Source organism: Coturnix japonica, chromosome 3, assembly GCF_001577835.2.
Source record: "Coturnix japonica isolate 7356 chromosome 3, Coturnix japonica 2.1, whole genome shotgun sequence".
NCBI classification, from domain to species: Eukaryota; Metazoa; Chordata; class Aves; order Galliformes; family Phasianidae; genus Coturnix; species Coturnix japonica.
Window position 1 is genome coordinate 96,806,898 of NC_029518.1, and position 17,081 is coordinate 96,823,978.

Sequence of the window (17,081 nt, forward strand, 5' to 3'; positions counted from 1 at the left end):
TTTAAAATGTTTCTTGAATGTGAAGTGAGAGAGATCAGAAGGTTGCCAAGCAAAGAAAGGGCAGCACTCTGCACTCTGACATGTGGAAGCACATTCTGCTGCTCAGACAGCCTCTTATCACCTTGTGGCTTCTGGACTATGTTCAAAATTCGGCTTTCTTTGGCAGTGGTGTTCCTGGAAGCGATAGTGTGATTCTGAAACTAACTACTTTTGCAGACAACTTTCTTCAAAAGTAGTGGCGTGGAACGAGAAAGAGACAAAGCCTTTTTCACACAAGCTCCTCCTTATTCCGTGTTGCCCAACACCAGCAACATTTCTATTTTACTGATGTGCCTGCAGGCCATGCTCCTGCAGACAAGGGAGCACGTAAAGCAAAAGAAGTGTGCTGTGTATCACTATCTGATCCATTCCCAGTGCTTGAAGAGAAAACTTGGCATCTGCTGGGAACCTGGGGAACTGGAGCATTTGAAAGGATATTTGGACAGCCCCTAGTATGTTCACATGTGCAGCTGGTTGCCATCTTCTGGTTACAAGGACTGCTGGAAAACAGTTACATTCAGTGATGGCACCGGCATAATGGAGCTGCAGCTCCCCAGCAGCCATTTTTGAGCTACAGATGGGGCTATTTTCCAGCCTAACAAAGTAATCAGAAAGGTGAGCTGAAACACTTTGAATCCCAGCAGGTAATTCTGCGTATGGCCTCAATTCCAAAGGGAATTCAGAAACTGCACTCTATCTTCCCAAAGTCTGGAACATAATGGCACTTTCTGCCCATACAGATGCTTTCTAGATTAAAGCTTTTCTCACAAGAACGCAGAATTGAGTGGGCTTCCATCCCCTCTCCCCCAGTTTGTTTCATTTTGGGTTGTTTTAGTGAGTGAATTGTATTTCTTCCTGCTGGGGGAAACAGCAGTTGCACAGAGACCTGCTGATACTGATCCCCAAAAACAGTATCTGAGTTGCCACTTGACCTTGAAGAATCAAGATTATAAGAGCCAGAAGCTCCAAGAGGTGGGTTTCATGGTATCAATGGGCACAAACAGCACTGCTAGTACCAGCAAGCTGACAGCAATCTTCCAAGGCAGATCTGCAGTTCATGTCAACAAAACCAGGAAGAAAGGGAAAAAAAAATATCCCTGCCCAAAAGCAATCCCAACATGAAATGAAAGAACCGATGTTATCACAGCCTGAACACAGCTGAGGAAAGAGGATACTATTCTCAGACTATTCACCATCATTCATCCTCCCCACTCTCAGCTCACCTTTCTATTCTTTCAGCTCTCCTGCAGAGAGGTGAACTGAGTTAATTCAAGCACTTTCAATAGCCTTGCTTTTCTTTCCTTTTTCTTTTGGTAAAACGACACATATTCTTGGCCAAACCAACAGAAGCAGCAGCAGCTTGCACAGCTATGTCTACGTGGATATGAAGGTACGGTTCTTTGCCTGAAGTGGCACTGATGAATAGCACAAAATACAGCGGAACTTTGTAACCCAAATTTGGGGCAGGCAGAACAGCAGCACTGAGGGCAGCCCAGCAGCTTCAAACAGCAGCTTAACCACAGGCTCCTCAGGGGAGCTCCAAAAGGCAGGCCTTGCTTCTCTGGCTGGAGACTTCCTTGGTCTTCATTCACTGCCCTTATCTAGATCAGCATATGTTTTCTGACATAATCAGGTTCAGGAACAATTATACTGCCTTTAAAGAGCAAAAAACAAAGGACAGTTAAGCCTTTCTTTTTCTTTGGTGAGATGTGGATCTGCTCAAGACCTTTCAGATCACACCAAACCACTGTTGAAAAGGGCAGTTTCCATCCCTTTTTCCCTTGTCACAGATACCAGTGGTACCTTAACTTGACCACAGGGGTTATAGTATTATCATTTACAGAGCACCAACAAATTAGCAGGAATCTGCTAATAACAATAATTAAGCAAATTTCTCCCACACTGACTGATTTTTAAGTAAGGCTTTGAATTAACTCACCTCTGGCAAACAGAACTCTGGCACAGAATCCACAAACACATGGCCAGAGCACTCCTTCAGCTCCTGTGAGAAAAGCACAGCAACAGAAAAGACGAAAATACAACACAGTGTTACTCCAGTACAGTGAATTTTAGACTTCCAAAACCTTCTCTTTATCATAGGCAATTTCCAACCCTTTCCTATACTGTACTTATTCCCCTTCTACACCATCATCCATCGCAAGCAAATCTTCTGCAGTTGGTTTTGTGGGAGATGAATCCCTGTCTTAAGGCACTTGATGAAACTCCTACCAGCGATCCAAGTTCCACATGGCACTTCTGTTCTATTTGCCTTAATTGGATCTCTAACCCTCTATTTTCTCTTTTTCCAGAGGTGACATTAGAAGCTTTTGTCAAATGAAAAGTGACATTCTTCACCAATATGCATAGAAAAGAGCAAACAAAATTATTCTCAACTCTAATCCTAGCCTACCTCGTGGGGTAGCGACCTTCCACACCATTCTTTCTCTCATAGATGCTTCTTTTGCTTGTCCCAGCGAGTGGTCTAAGCCAGCTTCAGACTGGGAGAATTAAAAACTGAATCCAATTCTCAATAATTACAGTGCACCTGCCAACTAATAACGAATGAGCAATTACATCTAGTGGCAGAAGTCTCCTAACCTCATCTCAAGGGAGTTCAAAATGATTAAAACTAGATCGCAGCAAATTTCAGTGCCTCTCCAAGACGTAAGTTTTATAACTGTCATCCTGGGAGTGCTATAACAGAACGTCCACCCGACATGATAAAACATCCGCCTTTGACTCCTTCCCTTGCCTTTTTCCAGCATGGGTCAAAGTATTTACCATTCCAAGCAGTTACAATAGTCAAGGTGAAGGTAAGAAATGCAGCCTTTGAATTTTTAACACATGTTTTCCATTCACACTGTGAAAGTATGAAGATTCTCCAGAGCACACAATGCAGGAGCACCAAAGAAATGTAAATACCTCACTTACAAAATATACTGATGGCCTATTTGTTCTTCAGATAGAACAGAATCCAAAGGCTCTGAGACTAAAGATGGAGTTCAGGGGAAGCAAATTTAAACTGGGTAAACTCCATTCCTGCCACAGAGCATCCATAACTCTGTGATTCTCAGCCAGCATATGCTCTGAATAGAACTAATACTGTTTTACTTACAGAAGTACTGCCTATATAGTTTCTTTTGTCCCCAATGAGAAGAAAACTAAGGTCTTAAATCTATGATCTTCAGCTTTCTTGTCTGTAGGAATCAGATCAGCCCAGAAGTCCCCTACAAAAGGGGCTATTATTACCATTTTCCCTTTAATGTTCATGTAGTTGAAGAACAATCTATTAAAAAACTATTTTCTCTACCAGTATCTATTGCTGAACACATTTGAAAAGTATCTGCCTATTTTACTAGCATCTGACATATTGCTGTGTTCATTGTTCCCCTATGGCAGATCCAGCTGGATGCTGCAGTGCCCAGTTTCGGTTGAAGCCCAGAAAAACGCTCATTATAAAACTACTGTAATGAAAAGAAGGGGAGAAAAAATAAATGTCTCTCATAGTTGAGTCAGTTCTGTGTCTTAGAACTAGGAGGCTGGAGATGAAATCCTCCCTGCTATGTCCAGTAGCAGAACACACATGAAGCCAAAGCTCTTCCTCTTAAGAGACCTCCCATAGGCAAACCGTTCACTTGTAGTTTTCCTGCCTAAAAAAGGGGGATGATATCAACTTCATTTACAAATTAGCTATGAAGTTTTACTGTCATAAAAGCGAGGGTGTCGAATAAGAGGCACTCTCCAAGTTAAAGTAGTGTTATTTATGTAGCTCAGTGAAACAGGAAAACATTCAAACTGATGATTTCTGCATTTTAAAAGGGTATTTTAGGAAGGCAGGCTACCTCTGAAGACTGAAAGCCTCAGAGTTGCAGCTAACATTCTGTTTGAAAATATTCTGCTCTCCATCATGGCCGGTAACAGTACACACAGAAACCCTGGCGATGAGTCAGCATGATAAGTATTGTTCCTGTAGTGCAATCCCCTGATCTGTCCGTTGGCTTTTTGCATGGCAAGAAAATTCTAACCAGCAGTACAGTACCTTGTCCAGAAACGTGCTTCCATCTTTCAAAACTAATCCAGGAAGTTTGGCCAGCCTGGGGCTGCAGAAGGAGAGAAGAAAATATATTGAAATATGAATTCTTCCATTGTCACTCACTGAGCACAGATCTGCTGTTTGCCGTCAGACAGGAAAAGAACACTGCCTCAGTTTCAGGGAACTAACAACCTCAATAAAACAGTTTCACAGTGTTTAAGTGCTCACTGAAATGACTTTTACAAATCATCATTATGACACTTACACATTAAAAAAAATAAAGCGGATGACACAAGCAGGGAGTTTGATTTCAGTCCTTTATGATGAGAATTTCAAAAAGGCTCAGTGCTATTGAAGTTGCCTTAGGTGAAACGGCTGTATGAATGGAAGAAAGATTAAGGCAGCAGCAAACTTTATGTCTGAAACAATACAAAAGCACTGTAAAACTGAATCTGCTTTGGGACAGAAGATGACAAATGGTCACACTAGCAATGGAAGGCAAAGATCAACACCAGGGCCTCAGTCACTGATGGACACAGAGGGTGTGATTTTATAGCCCTGTAAACCATGATTTTGTGCCTTGAAGAACCACACCAACATCTGTACAGCGCTTGTATCTGTGTTGGAGGGAGAGAGGAGCAAGCAGACTTTGCTGTCTGTTGCCAGACCTGCCAACATAAAACATGCAGTTACAGCAACAGCAGCCCCAGCCACCCCCCCTTTTCTTTTTAATATTTGTTGTTTTCAATGCTAATAAGGGAACTTCAAGGATAACAGTGTAATTCTGAGTTCACAGTAGGAATTGCCTCAGCATTCCACACACCCCTGCTTCACAGTTACACCTGGTTTGTGTGAGCCTATAACTTAGTTCTGAAGCTACTGCTGACCCAGATTCAAGAACCTCTACAGAAATCCAGAAAAGCTGAGAGGAGACACTAAAAGCTGCCTGGAACCAAAGCCTGCAAAGACCTCAGATTCAGGCAGAACTTGAGAGCCTGGCTGCAGTGAAACGTGCAAGTGCTTAGCACTGAACTGTGAAGAGAGGAATGCTTATGCACTATAAGGGCTTTTGAATTTAAGTTCTTGAAAATAGGAAGTGACTCAATGGTTCAGAGTAATCTTGTGTTTAAACTAACATCAGTATAAAAGAACTGATCCTAACTGGTACTCCAGTAAGGAAAAGGGGGAAATAAAGATTCAAGGAGTCAAGGCAAAAGGTGAGAGGAGAGAGCAGAAGGGTGTCATCAAGAAGCAGTAGGAGAAGCTACACCAGAGAAGCATGACCCCCTTCTGAGGATAAGGAGCAGTGCTGAAGAAGCCTAATGATATAAAAGGTGTCTAAATGTACTCCCAATAGAGCTCCTCAAAAGCACAGATTGAGTTCTGTATTTCAGAGATGGGTGGGGAAAGCTGTGGGGAGAGCAAGTGATCCAAAGGGAAAAGCTGGGAGAAAGCAAGAACAAACCACACTGCTAAGCAGCAAATGCAGCAGGTAAGGAAGGAGAGGGCAAAAACATTAGTTGGAGGGACCATGGGCAGGTCTGTAGCATGCTCTCTCAGAGCCAGCCCTAGACCAGGGCAGTCACAGCTTTGTTTTGCTGCAACATGCAAATCCCAGAAGGACAAGATTCCAGAGAGTCTCTGGGAATGGTTAAAAGTGTGAGACTAAGAGAAACTTCATCATTGAGATGCTAATGTCCAATCCAAGGTTCTAAAGTAGCAATCCATGACTACTTGCCCCCCACCCCCAGCACTGTCACCCAAGAAGAGTTTAACCATTCTTTGTACTGTCCTTTCAGGTAGATGCATTGCTAGGAGCTCCTCCTTCAGCCTCCTTGCTGCTGGATCAAGTAAGCAAACCTTCAACCTCTTGGTACAGTCATGGGCTCTAAACCCCAATCATCTTGGAACCCTCCTTGAAGACCCTCTCAAGTCTCTCAGCACCCTCCTTCAGGTCCAAACTGGGATCCATTTGTGCTTTCTTCAGCATGAGGCCAAGAGGAATAAACTTTTCTTGACCTGCTGGCCATGCCCCTTCTAATTTAGCCTTGTATGTGATTTTGTCTTATTCATGAATGAGCACAAACAACTTGTAAACCTGGCATCCACTGAAGAGAACAGAATCTTGTTAAGAGACAAATTAGTAGATGGGTCCTGTGGGGGGGGGGGGACACGGAAGTAAAAAAGTGGAATAAGCAACACAGGACAGAAAGGACTTTTACCTTGAAGCCAAGAAGAAACACAGTTCCTGCCGACATAGTTCTGACATTGTAATAGAGTGATTGATTAATCCAAAATAGCTAGAACTGTCACATAAATAATGTGAGCAAGTGTGTCATGGTTAGACAGGAAAGGTTAAGAGCTTCCCACATGTTCACCTTGCAGTTTTGCATTTGACTTTGGTACAGGGGAGAAAATCCCAGTTGACAAACTCCCCTTAAAGAATGGGAACTGGCTTGGAGTGTTTGACAACCGCTGCACTTTGTGCACTCTCCATGTGTTGGTGAGAACAAGGACTGCCATTTCCAGGGTGGAATCTCCATATCTTTTGATGGGCTGCTTCTGAAGAAGAAAGAACTCTAAAAAATGTCCAGTTCTTTTAAAGAGACAAACACTACAGCACTTTCTCACAGATTAAAGCACAGGCTCTCAAAGTGTTTGCTCAAGGAGGGTCTTGTAAGAGGTAGGACACAGGCTCTAGCTGCATAGCAAAGACGTACTGTAATATCAGAGGTAACTATTAGGGCACCGCTGCAGATCACGTACAAAGACTTGCAGAGCCCAACTGGTTCACAGACCTTACTCCCATAGATCCATGGATCCTACTTAAAGACAGCAGAGAGAGGCATAGCTCCCCTCTGGTCATGGTTTCATGTGGGTCTGTCTCAGCCTAGAGGCAAGAAGCACTCCTAATTGTAAGAGGAAATACAGCTGTTAATAACCTGAGGTCTGACAGACATTACAAAATTCTGCTCTGCTACAAGCATTATGAAAGATCTCAGTCAGGCCTTCTTATAGTCTGTCATCTGGAAAATGATAATAACGTCAGCTCTCTATCACCTACCCACATTATGCTGATAATACACATTTGAGTTTCAGAGGTATTCAGACATCCTGGTTACGGTGACCAGATATATAATGTTTCTACCTCATTCCCACAACTCCCTGCAGGACATCTGTTTTGTAGAATACTGAAGAGATCAATTACTTGCCCAAGTCCATGTACTTAGGACAATCCTTGCTGTAAGGGGTGTTCAATCACCTTACCGACATGATTGATTGGATTTAAATCCAACTGTTTGCTCGGATTCCTCTGGGCCATCAGGGGTCAAATCTGACATCCTTTCTTATTGAGTTTGAGTCATTTTAGTGCAGACATTCTGGAGGTACTTGGGGAATTCCAGGTTGTGACCTGCAATTTGGCTGTTCATTCCCAGGGTCTGCCATCAGTAGACAAAGCTGGCATATCCCAGGGGAGCACTGATGCCTGCAGTTCTAAGAACCTCATAAGCCTTTGTTCAATCACCTAATTTTGCTACTTGTCCCCCTTCCAATTTCTTTATTCTGAAGCTAATGCAAGGCAGTTCTGTCTGGAGCTGAATTCCCCCCCCCCACCCCTTTAGTTCTTTCAAAATCTACTACTGCTCCTAAACACTGTAGTTAACAAAAATACCACACAGATCTGCCTTTAGGTATCTGCTGCTCACTGCACAGACCTTGGAACTCCACATCCTTGCAGACTAATGTCTATGTTGTCTATGCTTCTCCTCTCCAAGAAATAGCAAATCATACAAAGTGCTGGTCATCTGCTTTAACCTCATTAGGTCACTTACAAAACTCCCTTCCTGGTCTTACTCTACCCCTATCAACCCAGCCTCCCCCATCTCACTTCTTCCCTTATGGACCAAAGTTAAGAAAAGCCTTTTGTGAAAACTCCTGCTAGCTTCACACCACCAGGAGCTCCTCATTCCCACCTTCCCAAACTAGAGTTGTTGTCATCTGTTCCACTTAACACAAGACACAAGTCACAGCGAATGTCCAAATCCATTTGCAAATCCAGGAAAAGGCCACTTTGTGAAGCCTGAGCATGGAAGGAGGAGTCTTGAACTCAGGATTCTCTTCTGAACTACTTTTGCTTTGCTGCTGTTTCATTCCCGTGCGCACTGCACTTTTATTTATTTAAATTTTAAAAGGGAACAATTATGCCATGCAGTCAACTAAGGAGGACAGTTAAGTGCTATTTTTCTTTGCATCAGCCCACGCTCTGACAAAAAGCCTGAGAAGATGGTGGTTAAACAGTACTTGCCGGGCTCCCTGCACTCCATCTCAGTTACCCATTTATCTCATCTTGCATGAAGAAGCCAGAAAGATGACAGATATGTGACCTCACTTGTGCTGAGCAGTTGCAGCAATACCTTACTGAAGCTTAGAATAAATTATCTAGAAAAACCAATCAATAAATCCATAAAATGTCTTCCGTCTACTGAGCCAAAGGACGTTATTTTGATAAAGAGAATTTTTAAGTGAACAAAGTCTATTTATGATATCAGATGATGCAGTTCATTTGTACTCATCCCCTCTCTCCTTCCAATATACCATTTCATGCAGAGCACTCAAACTGCAACCCAAGAAGACACAAACTAAGTGCTCACAGGCTGCAGAACATACCTCTGAACCAGTGGTAACGGCAGGAAATTGAGGGTAGATGTCATATCCAGTCCACAATCCAACATGATGGTGGTGGACTTGAACTTGAGCACGTTGCATGGTAAGGTTGGATGTCCTGACAGGCAGTACTGAAAGCAGAACATGAAGGTGAGTTCCTCAACACCTTTACCAATAGACTGAAGCCCCCTGAAAATTGACCTTTTCCTCCTCATTTTTAAACACATAGTTTCACGCATGCCAGAATGAAACTCTTGGTTTAACATGAATTATTATCTCAAAACTATCCATCCATTGGGGTTTCCCCATGTTAGGGCATTAAGATGCAGATTTTCTTCCCACAAGGTTTTCTGATCACAAAGGACAAATGGATAGAGTAGCACCTCCCCCTAATTTCTGACACATACAGAATCTCTTTCTTCCACCACCACCCAAAGATCCTGGACAGTCGGTGTCCTTAAAACTCAGTCCAACGGGCAAAACTTGGCTGAAACAGGTGTGCAAATGTGAGAATGACTCAAGGGTGGAAACAGAACTCCTGCAGGAGCACAAATCCTATTTCCCTAAGGAACTAAACTCAATAACGAAGCAAGGTGCAGGACACACCTGGGGCTTCTCAGCACTGCTGGGCAGAGGAAGCTGTAGTGCACTGAGCAGCAGCTCCGGGGCATGCTCTCACCTGCTTTTTGTCTTGCTAAATGCAAACAGGAAACAGTAGGGAACGGACCACCATACCTGAATGGAACAGTTTGTGTACTGAGAAATCACAGTGCTTTGCAGGGTTAATGAGCCAGTAAGCAGGTTATGTACTGGGCACCCCAGCGTCATTGAGATGCAGCCACCTCCTCTACTGGGAGTGGCAAACATTTAACAAGGCACAGGAGCAGCTGAAGCTTTGAATAAGGAGAAGTGAATAAAAAATGCTACCTTTAAAGGCGAGATTAGAAACTGAAATGTCTGAATACAGGACAGGTACTCAATGGTCCTTCAAAGACTGCAGGAAGAAGAGATGTTGCATCTCAAAGTCCCAGCATCTCCTAACACGACAACTCTCAGGTGGTCAGGCAGCTTTTAAACTCGAGTTTTGGTCAATTAAGATGAAAAGTATCAACTTGTCGTTCATGCACTACACAAAAAATTAGTCAGTCATTTTCTAAGGTATTTATTCCTTATGCTTGCTTTCCAGAAGTGAAAGGAAGGTATATTAATCATTTCATTCTCTGCCTCCGCTCACAATATGTGAACACAGGACTGCAACTGTTTGAATTAACAACTCCCAAGGAGGCTGTTCACATACATTCATCACAAAACTGTTTTAAGTTATATTTAAATATTAAAACCCGCTAACATTTAAATATTAAATTAACAGCATCACAGCCCGTTCATAAAGTGTTCAGTTCATAAAGTCTTAATTATTAAGGAGCAACGTTATGTTTTGTCTGCTGTTACCAAAGTTTAAGAAAGCTTGATAAACCAAACTGGTGAAAAGCCAGTGTACAAACAAGGAATTCAGATGGCCGTCAACCTGCAGTAAGTGGATCCCTAGGAGCCAATGGACTCTTCTCTATCACATTGACTTAAAGTGACATAAGGCAAAGCAAACTGCACTTACACAGTACAGATATTTGCATGTGATACTTCTAGGGCTGTATCTCTGTTACAGTTTTACATTAGGAATCCATACCTGCACTATTACACCTCTATATGGACTACATTTGATTTCTTCCTCCCAGTCCACACTTCATCCCGTCTAAAACAGATCCAGAGACCCCAGTTAATAATACCCCTGACTGGATTGAAGTGCAAGTCCTTTTTTGCTCTTAGATCCATTTGCTTTCATCTCTTTTCCCCTCCTGACCAAAGGTCGAAGCAGCTAACGCAATGGGCTCCTTACCTCTTCATTAGAAACCAGTTATGGAGAAAAAACAACCCAAAACATAAACAAAGGACTACAAGTGTGCCCATCTCAGTGCACAGCTCCCTTGACTTGCTCTGTAAACTGAATGGCAGTTTGGCAGAGCAGGGTGCAGAGATGAAGGCGAGGGGCTAAAGCCCTCACACAGGCTGGCTCTCAGCAGACATCTGGCTCACGCTGAGCGCTCACCAGCTTGGAGAGTTGCTGGTGAGCTCATATATGGCAAAGTGACAGAAAGAGAGACGACATCTCGCTAGCAGCTCCAAAACATTCCAATTTTTGTAAGTTGAACTGAAGCCAACAAATAACTGCAGCGCTTTGTGCCAGTGTTATCACACAGATCCAGTTATCTCAACTGGATTTACCTGGGTTGGAGTACACTGAAATTGTGGAAGTTTGAGTTTTTCATCGGATTCCAACCCCCCTGCCTGGCAGGGCCACCAAACATACACATTTACTAGATCAAGTTGCCCAGGGCCCCGTCCAACCTGGCCTTGAACAACTCCAGGGATGGGGCATCCACAACCTCCCTGGGCAGCCTGTTCCAGCACCTCACCACTCTCATAGTAAAGAACTTCCCCCTAACATCCAACCTAAATCCTCCCTCTTTCAACTTTAAACCGTTTCCCCTTGTCTTACTATTATCAGCCGTTTCAAAGAGTTTACTCCCCTCCTGCATATAGGTTCCCTTCAGGTGCTGAAAGGCTGCAATGAGGTCACCCCCAGCCTACCCTTGTACAACACTCTACAATGAGGATCCCCATATTTCCACCACAGTCTTCATTTAAAGATTTCTCAGTTTGCTTTTCCCCCTGTGCTACAATATCAGCCCCTACGTCCACAAACACTTTCCCAGTTTCTCCAACCAGAAGCATTCAGAAAATCATTCAGGTTGGAAAAGACCTCTGAGATCTCCAAGTCCAACCCACCCCATCACTGTGGTGCCCACTGTGTCCCTCAGTGCCCCATCCCCACAGCTCTTAAACACCTCCATGGACGCTGACCCCACCACCTCTCTGGGCAGCTGTACCAGTGCAAGGCCACACTTTCTGAGAGGAACCGTTTCCTAATATCCAGGGGATCCTGGATATCCTGGATCAAGTCCCCTCTCAGCCTTCTTTTCTCAAGGGCTAAACAGACCCAGGTTGTCCCTAAGTTCTTCTCCTCATAGGGGAGATGCTTCCAGGCCCTTCACCATCTTGTGTCCCTCCGCTGCGCCCACTTTTCCAAGAATCCCTGTCCTTTTTTGTAACTGGGGAGCCCAGAACTGGACACAATATTCCAGATGAGGCCTCAGCAGGGCAGAGTTAAGAGGGGAGGATCACCTCCTTCGACCTGCTGGTAACACTCTTTTAAAATCACACACCAAGTTATGCCATTGGCTTTTTTGCTTACAAGTGGCACACTGCTGGCTCATGCGTCAACCCATGTCTCCACCAGGTCCCCTCTCAGCAGAGCTCCTCTCCAGCAGCTCATCCATTTGTCCTCCAGACCCTCACAGCTTTTTGCCCCTCTCTGATCACACTCCAGGACCCCCATCCACACACTGAGCCTTTCACCTCATAAACTCACATCACATGGCACCGAGCTCTTCAGCCACCTGCTGAACTAATTGTAGTCGAACCACAAATGTGACGATCTTTAAGCCTCAAAATAAGCCCAGAATCCCAGTTCACTCCCACACAGCCTCAACCCCTGACTCAGTGTTTATGCCTTACATCGAGTTGAAGGCACCAGGCGTGTAATAATCACAGACTGACCCGGGTTGGAAGGGACCTCAAGGATCATGTAGTTCACCCCCCTGCCTAGCAGGGCCACCAAACACTACACATTTACTAGTATCAGGTTGCCAAGAGACCCCATAGGACCCATAGGACCCCATAGACCCCATAGAGACCCCATAGATCAGGTTGCCCATGGCCCCATCCAACCTGGCCTTGAAACACCTCCAAGGACGGGGCATCCACAACCTCCCTGGGCAGCCTGTTTCCAGGGCCTAACCACTCTCCTAGTGAATAACACAGTGCTGTGTCCTCAGCTACGTGTATTAACACTAAAGCAGCAGCTATTTCCACACCGAACCATTGGGGATGCTCCTATGGGACAGCCCCATGTGCTATGGGCCCAAACCCACTGCCTGCCCCTCACCCAACCCCCGAGGGTGATCCCAGCGCAGAGAACACCACCCAGCTCCCCCCATAGCCCCTAGTAGCCCCCCCATACATCCCAATAGCCTCCCATAGCCCCCAACAGCCTCCCATAGCCACCAGCAGCCCCCATAGCCCCCAGTAGCCTCCCATGGCCCCCCAGTAGCCTCCCATGGCCCCCAGTAGCCTCCATGGCCCCCAAATACATCCCAATAGCCTCCCATAGCCCCAATAGCCCTCCATAGCCTCCCATGCCCCCAATAGCCCCCAATAGCCCCCAATAGCCTCCAATAGCCCCCAATAGGCCCCAATAGCCTCCAATAGGCCCCAATAGCCTCCAGCAGCCCTCCACACACCCCAATAGCCTCCCATAGCCCCCAATAGCCTCCCATGGCCCCCCACAGCCCCCCATACACCCCAATAGCCCCCATAGACCCCAATAGCCCCCAAAGACCCCAATAGCCCCCAATAGACCCCAATAGCCTCCAACAGCCCCCCATGGCCCTATAGACCCCCCACGGCCCCCAATGGCCCCATAGCCCCCACTCACCAGCTTCATGCTGCCCGGCTCTATTTACAGGCACAATCCTGCCCCCCCACTTCCGGCTCGCTCCCCCTTCCCGCCGCAAAGCATCACGGGATTTGTAGTCCCCCCGTGATGACGTCATGCCGCCCCCCTCCATATCACCTTGCCGTCCCGTTGCATGCTGGGAGCCGTAGTCCGCGCTCCGCTTCGCCCCGCGCTCCCGTGGTGGCGCCGCGCCGCACGGCACGCTGGGAATTGTAGTCCGTGAGCCGCGGCGCTCCCCGTCACCCTGGGGAGGGGGGAACTACAAGTCCCAGGGTCTCACAGCTGCAGCAGGTGGGAGCTCGGATGTTGATATCAACATGGCGCTTGTCAGACAGACAAAGACAGTCGGTCTGGTGTGAGCGAGCCGGGAGGGGGGGGGGGGAGAAATAAAAACCACCACCACAAAAAAATAAAGCCCAACAGAGAGAAAAGGAGCCGAGGGGGCAGAGAGGGGAGGGGGGGGCTGTTATCCTCGGGGGGCTCCGGCAGCACAGCGCTATTGTTGTCCACGTTCATCTCCCCTCATTGCAGGGGGGGGGTCCCCGGCGGGGGCGGCCCGTTCAATGGTGAAGCGGAGGAACCGCCGGCACCGGGAGTGAGTGAGTGGGGGTGAGGGGGGGAACGGGGGCGGGCGGGTGGGTGGGCTGCCAGGAGGGAGGGTGGGAGGGAGGGTGGGTGGGAGGGGGAAGGGCCCCCCCGGCTGTGTCTGAGCCTGGGAGGGATTCGAGGCGTGAGGAGATCCGAGGGTGCGTGAGGAGGGGGACGGAAGGGTGCCCCCGGATAACAGGGAGATCGCTCTGCTGCTGCTGCTGCTGCTGCTTCGGCTTTTTATTCTGTTTTGTGTTTTCACCCCTTCATCCCCCCTCTTCACCCCCCCATCCACTCCCGGGTGTGGGGAGGACGAAGTCGCGGCGGCGGAGTCCCCTCAGGTTGGGTGGGTGCTGGTTCTTTCGTTTATTTCTTTATTCTTCTTTATTTTTCCGCTTGTTTCGGTGCTGGGACCGCGAACCCCGAGCGGAGCTGGGGGGGGCCCCCCTCCCTCATCCCTCTTTCCCCCTTCCCTCCCCATACCCCCCCCATATCTCTCAGCCCTTTATCCCCCTCTTTTCTCCTCATTCCTTTCCGGGATCCGACCCTTGAGGGAGCGATCACTCATTCCGGGGTGAACCCAACTGTTTTCCTACGGTTATGTGGGGGGGAAAAGGGCATTCCGCCTCCCCCCCCCGAGCTGTGCCGCTGCCGGGGCTTTGCGGGAGGGCGAAGGCGTCGAACCGAAGGGATTCGTTTGTGCGGGATGGGGTGAAGGAGCCGGCGACAAATCGGTCCTAAAACGTGTGAGGAGGGTTTGGGCGGGGTGTCAGCCGCTTGTTTATTCCCTACTTCACGGGGAGAGAAGCTGCGACGCTTCTCTGTCTGTGCCCGGGTTCGTTCGGGGGACCCTCATGCCCCCTTGAGAGCCCGGCATGGCAGGGGATGCTGCCCACCCACCCTGCCCCGCTTCTGGGCTGACCCTACCCGAGTTCGGTGCTGTTTATCAGCTCAGATCGCACATATGAAGCAGGTTGGGCTGAGTTCTTCCACCTCTGGTGGGTTTTTCAGTTGTTTTGCGAAGTACTTCTTTGGAATGTCGTGTTTTTTGTTGTGGTTTTTATTTTACCCTTTTCGGTGGGTCTGAAAAAAGCTGTGGGTGTTCGGTGATGTGCAGGGGTCAAAATGCTTCTTTGGGGGGGGTGGGGAGGGAAGAAGGAAGAGGAAAATCAAGGCTGTAAGCAGACAGCGGAGTGGGGTGTAGCTTAATTTGTTCTCATTGGGACTAGAGATAAGTGGCTTTAAGTACAGCACAGCACGTGAGCTGGAGCTGGGAAGGTTGAAACTTTGTAGGGAGGAAAGTGTTAACGTGACAGCCAGGGCTTGGCGGTGTGGGAGCGGATCTGCTGGATGCCCCTGATCCAACTATATAGGGATGGAGGGGAAGGAAACTGGGGGGGAAAACTACAATTTGCCTGTAAGACAGCACGTAAATACAGGGAAGGGGAAACTGGTGGGGAAAGGCTTGGTGCTGTAGTGCCTGCTTGCATCCCAGCTCATTGCTGCAGGGTTCATCAGGTACATTGCTTTCTTCCTGGGATGGTGTGGCTGCTATTTGATTTCTTCCCTGGATGGGAGAGGAGGAGTCCTGTGCAGTTCTTTTCCCCGAGCTGATTGCATTTGCTTTGGCCTTGCTGTACCCTACCTCATTAGTAGGAACTGCATCTATATTTATTTACCATTACATCGGGTCCCTCGGGATGCTGGGTGTAGTTTGGAGTAGGTATATATGGATTTATCGCTCTCAATATGTTTTTTTCCTCTTGTCATGCTACGGCCAAATCGTTTGAGAACAGGGAACGAACTTCATTTCTTTCTGTGTTTCGCATCAACCTTTTTGCCATTTCTCTTCCGAATCGTTAAGAAAACATTTCTGAGGCACAGGTGGGGGAGGAGAGATGGGAGATAGCAGTGCAGGGATGTGTTTGTTAGCTGCCTATTCTGAGACCTCTGAGTGGTGCTTGATGCTATATCAGCTAACGGGGGTTTGGGATTGTTTTTTCCCACCTATGTGAAGATTATTCCTTAGCCCCATGACCGCCACAACTTTTCTGTATGGTTGATGGGATTGTCTGACGAGCCTGGGCGTGAGATGAGGAACAAGGGAGGAACGGAGGAGGAACAAGGAACTTGTGTCTCGTTCAGCTCTGCCTCGTTCTTCCTCCTATCGTTCCTTCAGCACAGCGCAGGCACCCGAACAGCCATCAGCATTTTTACTCCTGTGTCATCCAACTCTGTTCAGAGCAGGTCTAGACGACATTGTGCTATGCAGACTGCCAGCTGTGTTACAGGAATGCTACCAGAGGTGAAACGGCAGGTTATTTAAAGAATGGTAAGGAAACCTTCAAGGAAATACTGCGTGGATGAGGCCTGCTTATCTCTAGAACTACTTTATTAAGCGGTCTTGAGCAATTCTTTTCTATTTTATTGACCTTTCTAGAAAACACGCATCCCTCCAGTGCTGCGATACGGTAATTCAACAGAACTAGGAGCAGTGTCTGCTGCACAAAGCTCACTGCTACTTCTGAGGCTGTTCCTATGCTGGTCTTATGGGTCCCTTTTAAAGTGAAATTAGAAGTTCACGGCAGCCCAGTGTTTGGAAATTGAATGTATAATGAAGCGTTTACTTTATAGTGATGATCCGCGGTTCGTGGAAGTGTTTGATGTGTGTTTTCCTTGGTCTGTGGAGTTGGGAGAATGGGGGCTGCTGACATTGGCTTTTAAAACGGCTTTTATTTTTAATAAAATTAATTTCCATTAAGCGTCAATTTCCAGGTGTTTCCTGTCATGTTGCAGAGGTGGAATTTGGGCTTTAAGGATACGGGGTTTGGGAGAGGAGTTGGAAGATGAATGAAACCAAAGCATGAGCAATAAAAAGCCCGGCACTGTCCGCTTCCTAAAGGCATCTCTGAAGGTGTTTGGTTGTGTGCAGTAGGAAATGAACGGATTTGCATCAGACAAACAGCACATTTGAATCTGAAAAAATCAACTTCTGTTTTACTGTGATGTCTGTGCGGAGCCTTTAAGGGCACTACAGAAACACATGTAGCAGCACTGGGGTCTGTGGCCAGTATTTCTTATCTCATACGAAGTTTAGGATTTAAATGGAGCTCTTGGAGGGGT

At 46.9% G+C, this 17,081-nt stretch overlaps 2 protein-coding genes across 21 annotated transcripts in view; one reads left to right on the forward strand and one right to left on the reverse strand.

Moving 5' to 3' along the window:
* INTS9 (integrator complex subunit 9) overlaps nt 1-13,446 on the reverse strand; it is a 65,320-nt gene extending 51,874 nt beyond the window's left edge. For 2 of the 3 annotated variants that reach the window (XM_015859691.2, XM_032443450.1), the window contains exons 1-4: nt 13,350-13,446; nt 8,741-8,868; nt 4,079-4,139; nt 1,979-2,041 (exon numbers count right to left, since the gene is read on the reverse strand). In XM_015859691.2, the coding sequence (XP_015715177.1) occupies nt 1,979-2,041; nt 4,079-4,139; nt 8,741-8,868; nt 13,350-13,358 (261 nt within the window). In that variant the 5' untranslated portion in view covers nt 13,359-13,446. Of the gene's footprint in view, nt 1-1,978; nt 2,042-4,078; nt 4,140-8,740; nt 8,869-10,421; nt 10,488-13,349 lie in introns of all 3 variants that reach the window. The other variant, XM_015859692.2, reaches the window with a different exon arrangement.
* A 220-nt stretch (nt 13,447-13,666) lies between these two features.
* Nucleotides 13,667-17,081, forward strand: part of HMBOX1 (homeobox containing 1) — a 100,911-nt gene continuing 97,496 nt past the window's right edge. For 13 of the 18 annotated variants that reach the window (XM_015859725.2, XM_015859730.2, XM_015859734.2 and 10 more), the window contains exon 1: nt 13,668-13,964. The gene's annotated coding sequence lies outside the window, so the exon portion shown is untranslated. Of the gene's footprint in view, nt 13,970-14,096; nt 14,117-14,136; nt 14,305-15,658; nt 16,291-17,081 lie in introns of those variants that run through there. The other 5 variants (XM_015859742.2, XM_015859726.2, XM_032443452.1 and 2 more) reach the window with 5 other exon arrangements.